This window comes from Mus musculus, chromosome 8 (genome assembly GCF_000001635.26).
Source record: "Mus musculus strain C57BL/6J chromosome 8, GRCm38.p6 C57BL/6J".
NCBI lineage: Eukaryota > Metazoa > Chordata > Mammalia > Rodentia > Muridae > Mus > Mus musculus.
Window position 1 is genome coordinate 48126411 of NC_000074.6, and position 15516 is coordinate 48141926.

General features: G+C 48.1%; 1 protein-coding gene across 6 annotated transcripts in view; it reads left to right on the forward strand.

Annotated features, from left to right (window-relative positions):
• Positions 1-15257, forward strand: part of Dctd (dCMP deaminase) — a 42576-nt gene extending 27319 nt beyond the window's left edge. For 4 of the 6 annotated variants that reach the window (NM_001161516.1, XM_006509442.4, NM_178788.4 and 1 more), the window contains exons 4-6: positions 10848-10964; positions 12372-12468; positions 13933-15257. In NM_001161516.1, the coding sequence (NP_001154988.1) occupies positions 10848-10964; positions 12372-12468; positions 13933-14011 (293 nt within the window). In that variant the 3' untranslated portion in view covers positions 14012-15257. Of the gene's footprint in view, positions 1-10847; positions 10965-11768; positions 12469-13932 lie in introns of all 6 variants that reach the window. The other 2 variants (XR_003947308.1, NR_027759.1) reach the window with 1 other exon arrangement.
• Positions 15258-15516: the final 259 nt, after the last annotated feature.

Sequence of the window (15516 nt, forward strand, 5' to 3'; positions counted from 1 at the left end):
GCTGGGGATGGGTGCAAGAGATCCAGTTGGTGATGCCCTCGCTACTGGGTTGGGCTTTTGCATGTCTGCATGGGTGTGGTAAGAAATAAGTGCCTGTACAGAGATAGGAGGCAGTTCTGACCAGGAGAACTCTAGCACCCGGAGGTAGAGTACATGAGGCACAGGCTGTGTAAGAGTGTGACTTCAGGGAGGGCCACAGAGCTGTGTTTAAGAAAGAAAACAGGTGTCTTCCACACTGCCAGGTCTGCCAGGAACCCTGTAGGTTAAGTGTCTGTGGGCTTATCAAGGTGTCGGTGTCGCCCACAGCACTTTGAACAGGGGTGGGCTTCAGAGTGGAGCAAGTGGAAGGAAAGATGGAAGGTGAGGAAGGAGGGGTGTTACGTAGACGGGGTTCTGACGTGAGCACAGCCTTATAGGACAGTGGGGCGGAGGCAGGGCTGTGTAGTTTGTGAAGTGTAGGAGATTTTATTATCGGGCGTTTGTTGATAAAAAATCATTCACTAGATCGAGAGAAACCGAGAAAAGGAAAAAAAGGGGAAGTGTTTTGGGACAGGGAAGGTAGGGATGGCTTCCCAAATAAGCTGGTTAGCAAGAGGAAACAGCGAGCGCCTAAGGCAGAGAGGGACCAGGTGACAGTGGCCACAGCAGCTGCAGAGCTGGAACAGGAGCCAGCTTGAGGGGCGGGCGGAGGGTGCTGAGGCCTGGGAGGACCTGCTGAGGACCGGACCGAGGAATGTAGGGCAGTGCCCTCAGGAACTGCGTGCATTGCAGACTCCCGAGTTAGGTCAGCTCATCCCACGCTTCCCCCACGCTGAGGTAGGCTTTACGAGCTGCCTGGAGCAGGCCTTGTGGAACTGGAGTTAATGAAGCCCCAGAGCGTGGATCCCTACTCTTGGTCCAGTGCTCAGTGCAACTCTCAGCTTAGCCTTTAAAAGCCGGGAACCCAAGAGAGAAGTTTGGAAGCCTTTGTCCTGTGTATTTGCGTGACAGCTTGTCAGAGGGTGACGGTGGCAGTGGTGGCGGCACTTTGTCCCTCCTGGTACCTTTTCAGTACCTTCTAGGCATTGTGCGTCCGTGTGTTTTGTGTGAACAGTAGGAAGGGAGTTGGTCTGGCTTAGCCATGGATGAAATGCAGTCATTTCTACAAGCCTCCTCCTTCTGACCTGATTGTGTGCCCTTAGCACATAGGGAAGCAATGTAATTAGAGTTCTGGGGGCTTTATTATCAATAATGGAAACACCACAGTCAGAAATGTCTTTAGCCCTAAGCACTACCATTGGGGCTAAGTGGCTCCCCTGGGTGCCCTGAGTTGTTACCAGCAGCTCTGTTGAGAGGCGGAAGAAAGAAGGGGGCAGAGGATGGAGCGGGAACCGAGAGAGGGAAAAAGGAACATGGATTCCTGTGGTCCATTTGAAGTGTACCACGCAGGGCCACCCGCTTACTCCTGCCCCCCACCCCCACCCCAGGTCGCCCCCATCAGCCTAGGAAGTATTAATCTTACTTACGAGGTAGATCTTGTGCTCTGTGCCCGTACCGGAGTCTCAGGGGCCAGGAGAGGCTTTTTCTCTCCGTCTCCCTCCCTGGCCAGGAGGCTGAAGCTCAGACCTCACTGAAGGTCCATTAAAGTCCTGAACCAACAAGATGGTGGGTGATAGACAAGCGAAGTGGGCACCGTCAGGAGGAAAGGCAAAGCCAACAACAGCTCTGAGAACTGGGGTATGGTGTTCCAGGAGTGGCTTCAGGGGCAGCGGCCACTACGTGCTTGGGCCAGTAGTTCATGGATGTTAGAGAAGTTTGTGCTCGGAGCCGGGGAGCCCTGGCTGGGTTTTATTTTATTTTATTTATTTATTTATTTATTTATTTATTTATTTATTTAAGATTTATTTGTTTCATGTATGTGAGTATACTGTTGCTGTTTTCAGACACACCAGAAGAGGGCATCAGAATACATTACAGATGGTTGTGAGCCACCGTGTATGTGGTTGCTGGGATTTGAACTCAGGACCTCTGGAAGAGCAGTCAATGCTCTTAACTGCTGAGCCATCTCTCCAGGCCAACCTTGGCTGCTTTTGAGTGAGTAGCTTGTGCCTTCTGTTGCAAACCTGGACTCCTTTCCATTGTCATTTCTAGCAGAGACCTCGTCTACGGGTGCAGGGTGGAAATAGAAAATTATAGACATTTTTCAGGCCTGTGGTGATTTTTATGAATTGTCTTAGTTTCATGTTTTCATTTTTACATGCAAACTATGCCGCTGTGTCCCAAGCAGAACTGCGTGGCAGAAGGCAAGGAGAGTGTATTCCTTGATCACCTGAGGTCACTGGCTTAGTGTGAGGCTGGGCATTGATGTGCACACATAGTCCCTTAGCTGGCGGGGCAAAAAGTGCTGCCCTCAGGAAGCCCCTGATACCCGTCTTCTAAGAGTCATTATCTTGGGGACCTCCTACAGTTGAAACCATCCTTTATCTGGAAAGTCCTAACTCATGGAAACCAAGGCTTCATTAGCTTAATTCTTTTTCTTTGCAAGTCTTTTCCTCCACATTCCTTAGGTGCCCAGTTCCTTAGGTACCCTTCGTGTAACTGCACAAAAAAGACACTATTATCATTCTGAGAGGCTAGGGGCTCGATGAAGACTTTACCTTCCTGTAGTCAAACCCTAGGGTCCGTATAGTCTCTGTTCAAAAGGCATTTACAATCTAGATACGTCTGCAGAAACAACATGCCTCGAAAGATCCGTGCGTGTAACCCCGTGTTCTGCGTGTTCTCAGTACCACACACACGTAGTCCTTTCCCTGAAAGAAAACACTACAAAGTGTGTGCTCCACTCTGGTGGGTTCCAAGCACTTGGGGACAGGACTCACTTATTCCTGAAGCCATGGTTTCCAGTTCAGACCTGATCGGATTGGACAGCTATTGCAGCCAGAGTGTAACAGGGGTGTGGGGTGTGGGTGAGAGTTTTAAAGTTTCCTTTCTGAGCTGGGCGAGGGAGGGTCACACCTTTAATCCCAGCACTGAGGAGGCTAACAGGAAGTTCGCTGACAGGAAGTTTGGTACAGCCCAGCACTCAGGGATTGCATCTCACAAGCCGTGACTGAAGAGACTAAGGAGGCAGAAAGGGCCGGAACCGAGGCTGCACAGGACAGAGGAATATGAGTATGCAGTGAGCCTCCCAGCGAGCCCGTGGGCTGGGATTGTCTCTTAGAACTGATGTAACCCCTAGCTTCCCATTGATCTCTTCCTCTCTATTGCCCATCTGTTCTTCAGACCCTTGGGAAACCCTGCCAATGAATCAGCCTGCTTCTTTACAGTTGTAAAACCCCGCGATAGGAGAAGACCAGATACAGGTGTGCGGAGGGTCCCTGCAAGTGTCACAGCTGGCAAGGAGACGATCCCGGCGAGGTAAAAATGAACTCAGATCAGCAGGAAGGACTTAGCTGGTGCTGGGTCAGAAATTTCCGGGATCTGATACCGGGCAGTTCATTGCAGGGTTCATGTTAACGTCGCTACGGTTCAGAAGAACAGTTTCCTGGTGTAATACAGTCCCCCGTGCCAGGGAGGATTAGGGTGTATCGAAACTCGTTTGCAGAACAGATGTGACTATGAAGATGGCGTCTCTAGCTCCCTGGCCTAGACTCTGGTGTGGTCTCTGACCAAGATAGCGTAGAGATCAGAAAGCTCTCAAGTGCATATGACATCTCCCCTGTTGACTGAGAAACAGTAGCAAGGTTAAAAGCTACTGTTTCTCAAGGTCTAGAGAGGGGGTGTCTGGAGCAAACATTCTGGGGGACTTGGGTGAGGTCTCACTCTGCAGAGAGCACAGGTTACCAGGCTGTGAGCAGCAGCCAATCCCAGACTTCTGTGTGGACACAGGTATTCATTTCTTCTTTGAGGAGGTGGCCCTGCTGTGATTGACGTTCCTGGAGTCCCTACTGATCTCAAGAGTACTCTGGTAGTGCCAGTGTTTGGGAGCACGTTCTAGAAATGTTGGCTTCTGATTTGGGGGTAAGCCATAAAAAGTGGACCTTTGGGGTCAGGAGGTGTCTTGTAGTGTTGGATTCAGAGGCGAGGCTGTTGTTAATTATTGACTTGGAGAGAGGGACTTGAAAGGCTGGCAGTGACATACGAGGCCTTGTCAGGGTATCTTTCAATAATTAAGGAATAAGTAGTTGAAACTCCATTTTCATTCTCGACACCGAAGCAGTTCCTTAAATGGATCTCAGAGGTGTGCGTGCCTGTCCTCTTGGTGGAAGTTTCCGTCAGGCATCTGGATGCTAATGAGAGGAGAGAGAGGGTGACCGTGCTCCCGGACATATTCCCAGATTTAGTGACTCTGATTCCCTGGTATGCCAGGAGTAAGCTCGCTTAGATTCTGATTTGGAGAATAATCGCAAAAAGTGTTGTTATCAGAACAGCTGGAAGAACAGTTTGTTCGTTGTAAGTATAAATCAGCCTTAAACTGAGGTCCCCCATTTCATGTTGGTTATTAATTGCAAGGTCAAATCTAAGAAAGGAGAAGTCATTCCTGGATTAGAAACAGGCTGGTTTTCCCCTGAGTCTGGATTTTATGGGACTCCTCATGGCTCAGCAGGAGACTAAGATCAACTGGGGTAGGGGTGGGGGTGAGGGTGGGGGGTGACACCAACTACCAGGTTGTATGTGCAACCCTTAGAATTTGTTTAGCATTATTTGAATGCGCTTTTTTTTTCTCTCTTTATTTTCTTTTCTTTCTCGTTGAGTAACTGTAATATTACCGATGTCTAAAATAGATGTGAGTCTTACATCGGATGAGATGGAAGTCAGATCTATAAAATGTGGAATCTCTTAAATCTAACAAGGATGGCGAACATCCTGTTAATTTGTCAAACTTCCTGAGAACCGCCTACACGAGACAGCGAGGATTAATCAAGCCCCAGTGAGCGAGAATTTGAAAAATACAGTTTTCTAATTATACAATCTTTACAGTGGGCCAAGGTTAATGTGGTTCTGAATTCTGACAGTTAGTAATAAAAAGAAAGGAAGACAAGACCAAAGTGTGTGAATCGCTTTATAATCACCTGAAACAGGCACTATGCTGATCGCGGCACTTCATACACATTAATCTGGTGTTTTAAGCAGTTATTCTTTTTATATGATGTTGGGGATAATTAAAGGGTTTGTGTCGCTCTGGGTGCTTATCGGACATCTGCACTATTTGGGGATGTCTTTTTTTTTTTTTTTTTGCTTAGCCTTAGACATGGATGTGTAGTTAATAGTGGAAAAATTCATCCTTTTTTTTTTTGACACTATGAACCGCCCTATGAATATTTCTTCAGCATTGTGCATCTTAAGCTCTTCGTCCTGTTCTTGTGTGCATCTAAAAATCTCGTGAGAAGCTGTCAGACAGAACCAGTCATGGCTGGTTTTAAGACAAAGGCTCGCTGTGGCCTTTGCTTCAGGTTTTAGGTATCCTCGTACCTCCGATCAAGCAAGCAAATCCCGGCTATAATTCAGTTAACTGATTTTGTGGCTTGCTGGGTTTGGTGGTGCATGCTTGTAATCCTTAGGCTGAAGAAAGGATGGAGTTGAAGACCAGCTCGGGCTGTGTGCTGAGTGCCAGTCCAGCTAGCGCTGTAGAGCAAGACAGTGTTTGAAAACCCAAAATACCACAGACAGACACACAAACACACAGAGACAGCTGAACACACACACACACACACACACACACACACACACACACGGATGGGGTGGGGGGAGGGGGAGACTGGGACTCAGATCAGGTAGAGAGGGGAGGGGGGAAGGGCCAGGAAGGGTAATAGAAGGATTGGGTATGGCTGAGGAATGTTCTATGCATGTATGAAAAGGGCAGAGTGAAACCTATTATTCTGTATAATTAATATGCCCTAACCCCCCAAAAAAATTGGATAGAAGAAAACCAGAGGTTATATCTGCATTACAATGAGACAGCTATTTTTAAAATTAGAGTAGCAGTTATTGAAATGATTTCTTCTTGAGAAGAAACTTAACTCGCGGCGTGTCTGACCTCTGCTGCGTGCATGAGGGTTGGGTACGTGTTTAAGGGAGAAGGGACTGGAGTTAAGGGAAGCCACCACTCGGGCACCGAGAGAGAGTGAGAGCGTGGCAGCCGTGTGCTTGGGTGGTCAGAATGGGAGGAAAGAGCGGGAGGTGGTGGTGACCTTGATACTTTAGAGTTTACTTTTTGCATCTGTCTGTCTGTCTCTCTTTCTCTGTGTGTATGCTCACAGATGTGGGTTATGGCTCGTGTGGAGGTCAGAGGATACAGGTATTTATGGATATAAAGGCACCTTCTACCTCAGCTGTGTAGGCCAGTCCAGCTGGCCAGGGGGCTTCTAGAGATCCACTTGCCTCCTGTGCCAGTGACCCTGAGATGACAAGCATGTACCACTGTGTCCAGCTTTTCTGTGGGTCCAGTTGAGCTCACACCTTCCTTTGATCAACTGAACTGTCTCCCAACCTGTGTTTATTTTATTAAGTTCAAAATACACTTTCCCAGAGCTGGTATTAATTCTGCAAACAGAACAGTCGCCTCATCGGAAGCTCATAGGCCTCTAATGGCAAGCTGCACCTTGAGCACTGGTGCTGACCCCTGTTGAAGGTCCCTTCTCCATCCTTTCTGCTCTAGGGAGACTTCAGAGGCTCGAGGAGAGATCTCCAAGGCCAGGACAAGATAGGCAAGGCCCGGCATGTGGTTCTGAGCAAGCTTTACGGCTTGAAGCAGCTTTGGGGGTTACCTGCTCGTGATGTGTGCAGACAGCTAAGCAGTAAGCCTCAAGCAGTCCACTCGGGCGCACACTAAGCAGGTTAGATACGTGGTTATCTGGTTGGTCTGTTGTCCCTCTTTAAGGACAGTGCCTTAGTTAGGGTTTTATTGCTGTGAAGAGACACCATGACCCTGGCAGTTCTTTTAAAAGGAAATACCTAATTGGGGCTGGCTTACTGGTCAGAGGTTTAATCCATTCACCCAGGCAGGCATGGTGCTGCCGAGGTAGCTGAGAATTCTACACGCAGGTCATGAGGCAGCAGGAAGAGGCTGAGACATATTGGGTCTGGCTTGAGCTTCTGAAACCTCAAAGCTCACCCCTGGTGACCTATTTCCTCCCACAAAACCACACCTACTCCAACAACAAAGCCACACCTCTTAATAGTGCAGTCCCTGTGAGTTTGCGGCCACATTCATTCAAACTGTCATTGACAGTGTGGGGCTTCAGGCCCGAGGCCCAAGTGAGTGGTTCTCCACAGATGTACGAAGCTTGAAGGAGTGTCAGTGATACAGAGGCTGTGGAGAGCTCCCCTCTCCCCCCAACCTGAGAGTCAGACATTAGGCTGGAAAGGCAAAAGGGCAGATTAGAGACCCTGGACAGAGGAAGTGTGGGAGCTTCAAGGTGAGACTGAGATGGGGAGTCCCAGGGTGAGGGATCCCCCCAGGTTGGGGAGTGCCTGAACCTGCAAGTGTCTGTCCAGGAGGCTCCTAGTATTCAGACAGGCCTTGTTAGGGAGGGGTTCTGGGGGAATAGTGTGTTGTGGTTTCTCAAGTTAAAGGGGCGCAGGACTGGGCAGGAGCACCTGGAGTCAGGTCTTTGTCCCCTCTTCAGATCACATGGTCTCATCTGTTGTCATGTCACTGAGTGTGTAGGCTTCTGGGTGGTAAACTGTCCTGTCTGACAGCCACTCCTGTCACCCTGCAGACTTCATTCTCTCCATCCACAGGATTGCATTGCTTGTCCGGTGACTTGATGAGATTGAGAACGTCTGTTTAGAACTCCTGTGTCTTAGTTCTATAAACCCCTCGTTGCCTGCCATGTCAGATGTTACCCAAGATGATGATATTGCTTAGGGTGGTTTCCACTAACGAGCCTCATCTTCGAATGATAACTTTTGTCCCAAACTAGTCAAAGGTAGTCATAGTCGCTGTGACAGTTTCTACAGAGGAGGATCCCGTCCCGTAAAGCTGAGTAGTAACAAATTGGAGCCTTCACAGTTCCAAATGTTAACTCTGGCCCCATCACAGAACACATCTTAATTGAGAGAGCCCATCTCTGATATCTGAGTGAAGAGATTTTTTTTTTTTGATATCCGAATGGAAGAGAACTTTTGCACTTTCCAACTGTCAACCATCAATAATTGGGATCTGCACTTTCTCCTTTATTTATTCAATAAATACTCGACACCATTATGTCCCTGGCATGCCATTAGCCTCTGGGGGAAGTTACAAAGAACTTAGAGGGTTCGGCTCTGCCCCCAAGGGGGACATAAAGGAAACGATTATATCTAATTGTTTTTAACACTGAGCAGTGTTAATGCTAGCATCCTGTCATCTTGTCACGGGGGGGGGGGGGGCGGGGGGGCGGGGGGGGCGGGGGCTGTGGACACCTCTTGAAGGCCACGTGGCCATTCCAACCCTTTCCTTGTTCCTTGCCTTCCCGTGGCTCTATCTGGCACTGAGAGTTGGGGAACAGGTTGTCCCTGTCCCATGTGACACCAAGAAGCTGGTACTTCATCCTTCTGACCCTGAAGAGCTTCTAAGTAAATGCACCTGACTATATGAGCAAGTGTGGTTAGAATATGCATGGCTCTTACCTTAGCCGATCAGTGTTGAATGTGGAAGCTGGTGGTTGGAGATGGAGGGTAGGTAGAGGACATTCTTGGGGGGGGGGGGGTACCCATATTTGTTTTCTAGGCATATGGTTTGGACCATGGCCAGAGACTCGATTCTCTCTCCAGTTGCTTGTGTTAAGCGTTTGTGTGTCTAGTGTGTATTGAGGATCTCAGAGCTTTCCAATTTGTTTGCACACTTGCCTCATCCGAGGATTCTTGTTGAATTTAATATTTAATAAATCCCTCTGGTGGGTTTACTATCCGTCTCAACAGTTTGTGTTCCCAAATGAAAGACACACTCCCTGGGCTGGCCTGTGTGTGTCCTAGCCTTAAGCCATGAACCCCAGAATCATGTGTGTCAAACTAGCACGAACTTCTATCCTAGTTCCGAACCTGCGCAGCTTGGGGAGGAGGAGGAACCACGTGGCCCGACTCAGCTTACCTGAGAAACCAATTCTCCCCCCCCAACCCCCTCTTAATCTTAAAGGGAAGGTATGCGTATTCCATTCAGAAATCTCCAGTTAATTTTTAAAAGTGAGTTCTTGCCGGACATGCGGGCGCCATCTATAGAATTAAATACATCTAAGTTCCGGTAAACAGTCTTGCTACCCGCCTCAATGATCGGTGTTCTCGAATGAAAGACACGCACACAGCCTGTGTATTTCGATATGCCTTAAACAGCACAGTAGTTGGGCCACTTCCTAACCTCCGAGAGGTTTATCCAGCTCCTGCCAATAACCCTGAGTTATGAATTACTAAACTCTTTACCTTGGCTGCCCTGGACCGAGTTGGGCAGCTCTTGTGGGCCTCACTCGCTCTGCTTCTTCACGCGGTGGCCATGCCTCCCTGTCCTCCACTCTTCTCAGAGGTGGAGTCTCTCCCAGCATGGCAGATCTTCCTCCTCCTGCTCACCCCCCCCCCCCCAATTCCAAAAACCCACCTTTGTCCTTCCCAGCTATTGGCTGTTGGCATTTTTATTTACTAACCAGAACCAACTGGGGGGCAGGTTCCCTGAAGCTACAAGCAGGGTTTTTTTGGGGGGTGGGGGTGGGGGGGCAAATTAACATTTGAATACAAGCAGCATTAGCATTAATCTAAACCCACTTAGATTCTCTTAAAAATCGCAAGTCTCTCTGACCATCACTCTGCGGAACAGCGGACGCTCCTCTGGGATAAATGTCCAGGTGCTTGTTTTAAGGAGTGTGCAAGAGAGTTACAGATAACACACGCAAGCCTTCAGTAGTGATACGTGATGGCCGTGTCGAAGGCCTGCGGGACAGGCTGAGGGGTTCAGAACTAGTTCTGTCCTGGCGTTTTCTTTATTTCACTCCTGTGGCTAGCGGGTAGCCGGGTAGCCTTACCCGCTAGCTAACTAAAGGAACTGGGAACTGGGTCAGCTTTGGTAGGTGTGGGAGAGAAAGGAGGGCTCTTCCTTTGACCTTGAATTCAAGCTAGGAAGCCTGCATAATCCTCTGGAATCAGGGGATGGGGGGTGGGTTTGTGTTTAAAGAACTTGCTATTAAGTGGATATGTGTGTGTGTGGTTTTGTTTTTGTTTTTGTTTTGTTTTTGTTTTTTTCCTTTTTTTTATTAGGTATTTTCTTCATTTGCATTTCCAATGCTATCCCCAAAGTCCTCCATGCCCCCCCCACTCCCCTCCCCCCCCACTCCCACTTCTTGGCCCTTTGGGTTTTTGTTTTGTTCTCGTTTTTTGTTTTTCTGAGGCAGGGTTTCAAAATAGAGAAGTATTATCGAGCTGGTTATCCTCGAACTGTTTTTCTTGTGGACGGAGCAGGACGAGGAGAAGCAGGTCCCTCAGGATAGCATCTCTCAGCTTCACTTGTTCTTATGCCCGGTGCCCTCCTAACAGCCATGCTGAATATCCCTGTGTGTGCAGATCAAGACACAAATGAGCCATTTTATGTGGGCAATTTAATACCCCAGGGTCTTGTGGAGCAGTGAGGTATTGCTCCGCCTAGGGTGGGTGAAGGTACTTGACCTCAGCCCTTCCTGGCTGCTCTAGGTGCTAACAAACCAAGGCCAGCTGCTCAGACAGCTCCCCTTCCCTGGCAGTCACCACCCAGACAAACCACGTGGTGGCCCTCACTCGGGAGTTAGCCGCTGTTTCTGATCGATTTGTTTTTATGGAGTCTGTTCTATGCTATTTCCAAGGTGGTGACAGAAATACTTAGTAGACTTTTCATGAGCTACAGTCCAAGTCCTTCTTCTCTTGCCCAGTGTGCCATGCCGAGCTGAACGCCATCATGAACAAGAACTCGGCTGATGTGAAGGGCTGCAGCATGTACGTCGCCTTGTTCCCGTGTAACGAATGTGCTAAACTCATCATCCAGGCAGGTAGGAAGCGGCCCTCCCCTGGATTTGTCACGTCTGCATCGGAGCCCGCTCGCTCGCTCGCTCGCTCGGCAGCAGCTCCCTGCATGCATGCAGGCGGGTTTGATCTTCCCATTGTTATTGTTTAGATCGAAATTAATTGCCCTATCAACTTTGCAAGGTATTTCTCGTGTTTTGCGTCTGCGTGGTGCCAGGTATTCCGAGACTTAATTGCATCCTCTGTGATTCTTAGCATGTTTTTAATTTAGTTTGCAACTTCTTAAACTGCAAGCTGCCAAAAAACAACACAGGCATTGAATATAATTACTGTCAATTTACCGTCCTCTGACATATTGTGCATAGATTAGGGGGGAGGGAGGGGGATGCACTTCTGTCAGAAACAAGGTCAGCTGGGAGTCTGTATATCAAATTTTAATTTGTATCTAATACATGGTGGATACGTGAGGATCTAAGCATATCTTTGCATATAAATATCACGAGGCTCAGACATGATCCTGAGTTTTTCCTTATATGTTGCATCTCCCATAACCTGCCATGCTGCAGTCTGTCTGCTGCACCTGTTTTTGAACTGTCACATCTAAGAATGAGCTATGCTTTATCTCCATAAAGCTCTCGGTTTGAGATTTAAAGACTTAGCATGTTGAGCCAGATATATGGGTTAAAGGGACTGTTTATCACGAGCCCCTGGTGTGTCGGATCAGAAGTCGGCTGCTAGCGGAGCACAGCCGCTGTTAAGGACTCTCTGGGTGTCCGTGCAGCTGCTGCCGTTAACCTGTCCTTTCGGGGTGCTTCCTTTGCTGGTTATAGATGAAGAGGTCGGCAGTGGGAGCGTGCAGCGAGCAGTGTGTGGGCTCTGTGGTCAGCCGGCTCATCCCCTCTGAAGGGAGTACAGAGCCCACACAGAGCAGCCCTCGGGACAAGGCCTGGGGACTCCTCACTCTCAGGTTCATGCTGCCTCGGGAGACCACGAAGCAGATCTACCCTTCTTGGAACTGGGCTAAGGTGATGGCAGAGCCTTTCTCGAGTAGGCCTGGTGCTGCAGATCTCTGGATTAGCCAGCACCCTCCGCTCCCACATTAGCCTCTTGAGTTAAGTAGTTGCTTTGTGAGTGAAAATACTTCCTTACCCGAAGTAAAAAAAACTTGTTAATTGGACCAAGGCTCGACTGTTTGACATGTTTTCCATTTGCATTTGTAATAAAAAACATGAAAAAAAAATCCATAAAGACTGGAAGGTGGCTTAAATACAGCCCCCTCTGCTGTCCTGGGAAATGGCAGATGAGCATTTTAGTGACTGGACATCGACTGTAAGCTCACTGGAAAAGGGTAATTAATCACAGGCATGGGGCTTCGTCTCTGCCTGTCTTCCATGGTTTCTGTCTGTGCTCATCTCCCACGGTTACCTGTTCAGGTATAAAAGAGGTTATCTTCATGTCGGATAAATACCACGACAGCGAGGAGACGACAGCTGCCAGGCTCCTGTTTAAGTTGGCTGGGGTTACGTTCAGGTAGGTCGGGGGAACTGGTGTGGACACGCATGTGGCCTAGCCTGAAGTTTAGTGTCTCCCATGGGGTTTTGCCTTCCACGAGTGGCAACGTCTTTGGAAGTGTGATGGCACGAGCCTCTGAAGATTATTTTAGGGTATGGAGTTAACTCCAGAAGTATCTGGAGACAGCCTGTTTAATGATTATATTTTAATATTAGTGACTTTCCAAGGCTTAGACTAATTATGCAAGTAGCAAGAAATTTAAAAATTTACAACTTTTGGGCTGGTACCGCTGAGCCTTTATGAATTTTTGAATATGTAAGGGCTCTAGCAGGGATAGTTTAGGATGAAAGCGGCCCGCCAGGGTGAGACACCAGGAATTCTTTCCTGAGCATCATTTTGAATTAAGAGCAGAGGCCCTTCCGATCTCGGCGATTGTCTTTGCAGAGTGGAGGTTGTGTTTTACTGGGAAGCTTTGCCATCTTTTATGAGTGGCCAGAAATCGTTTTTAGAATGGAAAGCCTTGCGGATTGTCACTCTTTCTGGCCAGCAGTGATACGACGCGTACAATGGGCAACCCTGTTCCTTGTGCTCTTAGAGACAGGGGATGTTTTAGTTTTTTGTTTTCTGAGGCAGGGTCTCTGAATGATCAGGCTTTTCCCAAGCTGCTATGTAGCCTCCTGCCCTGGTCTCCCAAATGACAAAACCCACCATGCGCAGCTAGAACCAGGCTTTTTGCATGCTGCATGTCCTGTGTGCCCTAGTTTTGCCTTGATAAAACACTGACTGAAACCAACTGAGGCAGGAGGCTTTCTTTGACTTTCGGGGTACAGTCTCACACCATGGGAGCCAGGGCAGGAAGTCAAGGCAAAGCCCGCAGGCAGGAACGGAAGCGGGGGCCACAGAGAATGCTGCAGACGTGTTCTGTGATCTCCTTGTTTTAAAAAGTCCCCACGTGCCTTCAATTATTGTAGCATGTTGAAGACAGACATTTAGAGGACTCATTATTTGCATTTGTAGAACTTGATTTTAAAAAAAATCTGCCCTCACTCCAACGGGTTGTCTTTCAGTGTGTCTGACGCAGAAGAAAATCTACTGTGTTTGCTTTAGAGCTGCACAAATTGGCTGCAGAAATTTCCTAGAAAATAAGATAAATACAATGGGGAAACTGTAATCGGATATCATGTTGTGCTGGTAACTTGTTAGAAATCCTTTGACTCTCGGATAATTCATGAACTCCGATAGTTGAAGCACGCGCAAGCCAAGCCACCCCATGCCTCGTTCCTGTCACAGTCTCTTCTGCTCCGTGTTCCGCTCAGTATGGCACACTATAATTGGCTCCTATAAAGATAAAATATCAAGAGAATCTCAGGGCATTTTTTTTCCTTCTGCACTAGAAATACAGTTTAAACTGAAATAAACAAATTGCTCTAACTACTCATTGGATAATTCAGTTCCTTTACATATTTTGTTCTTCACTTTTAGAAAATTCACACCGAAGTACAGCAAGATTGTCATTGACTTTGATTCGATCAATAGCCGACCGAGTCAGAAGCCTCAGTGAGTTTCGTCTCGTTAAAGCCCCAGAAGAAGATGACACCCCACCACGTGCGTGCACACACACACACACACACACACATACACACACACACAAGGGGCTCCCCAAGCCTTTCATCTTGAAGTCCCACGGAACTTTTTAATAACACAACACTAAACATCTAAAGAATATAAAACTTGGAATCTTCTCACCCGTCACGTGGAGCTCCATCTGTTTCAGCTGTTGATGTAGTTTGGTTTGGAAACTAAGGGACCTGCCCACAGGAGCTGGAGTGAAGGTCTCTCCCCTTCCGCCGAGCCCGTCTGCCAGAGAGTGTCAGCTCTGTCATCCACCATATTTCGACAGCCGCTCCTTGCTGCTACACGGGGTAGGAGGACATACAAATAATTGCTTCTCGTTCTTAGCAGGGATGAACAGGCACACTGAGGTGAACATCTGGCCCAAATGAAGCATACCCTGTCACGCCCTTGGGAAAACAAATAGGACCGAACAAAGCTACATGAACACACCTGCTGTAGAGTTGAGGGGACCTCTCACCTGGTCACATGAGGTTGAGGAGGGCCCAGTGTCCTGGCAGATGATCAGTACAGTGTCCCCCTCAAGTCACACTTTCCTGCCTTACACAGAGCAGTAGCATACCATCCCTCTGGAGGGTAGGGGACCCCTGCGGTTCCAGCCTCTTAGCCTTGGTTTGTTGGTCACATAGCACTGTTAAATTTATCCGAGGCATAAGTAGTTCCTAGAGGAGACAGTCTATCACTCCCCCTAGACCAGGCGCTTTGCGGTGACAGCTGGAGCTATATGGATGGGTGATGAGAGACGTTCCCCCATCCTGTGTCTCCTGCTGTGTGGACACATGTCACTCCTGCTCCACATGCCAACATGGTTCATTTCCAAGGGCACCCTATAACCAGAGAGCACATTAATTCCTGTCCTATAAGAGGGCTGTGGGAAACTGTGTACCTGGAGGTGGTCCATGCCAGATCCTCATTTGTGCCTTCAGCTTCATAGGCAGCATACGCCTGCTGCCCCATTGTGGGTGGGGGTGCCCCACTGCGTACTGTGTTTTTAATTTCATTTAACTTCTAGCAGACACGCTCAGTGTCTTTGATAAAATAGTGTCTTTTTTTCATGTGTTTTTATTTCATTTCTAAGATTTTTTTTTTAACACTCCGTATTCTGGAGCATTTTTTTACAATTTGGATCTCTGCCAGTATTGTTAAAATTTTATTAAAATCATCCAGCACCAAGACGTGTTTGCTTTTATATTTATTCTATATGCCCAGCTCTGCTTGTGTAGTTTCTGTGTTGTCTGCAAAGCACATTACACGGGTTTGTGCTCAGAGAATACCTGAAGTGTCAATACCATTCTCTCCAGGGGGTGGGGGGGGTTACATTGTGGTCTCTTAAAAATGGTGTTTGGGGTGAGGGGACACATGTAGAGGTCAGAGAAGAACTTCCTAGTTGTGGGGTCTCTCTGTCCCCCTTGTTCTGAAGCAGGCTGCCCCGCA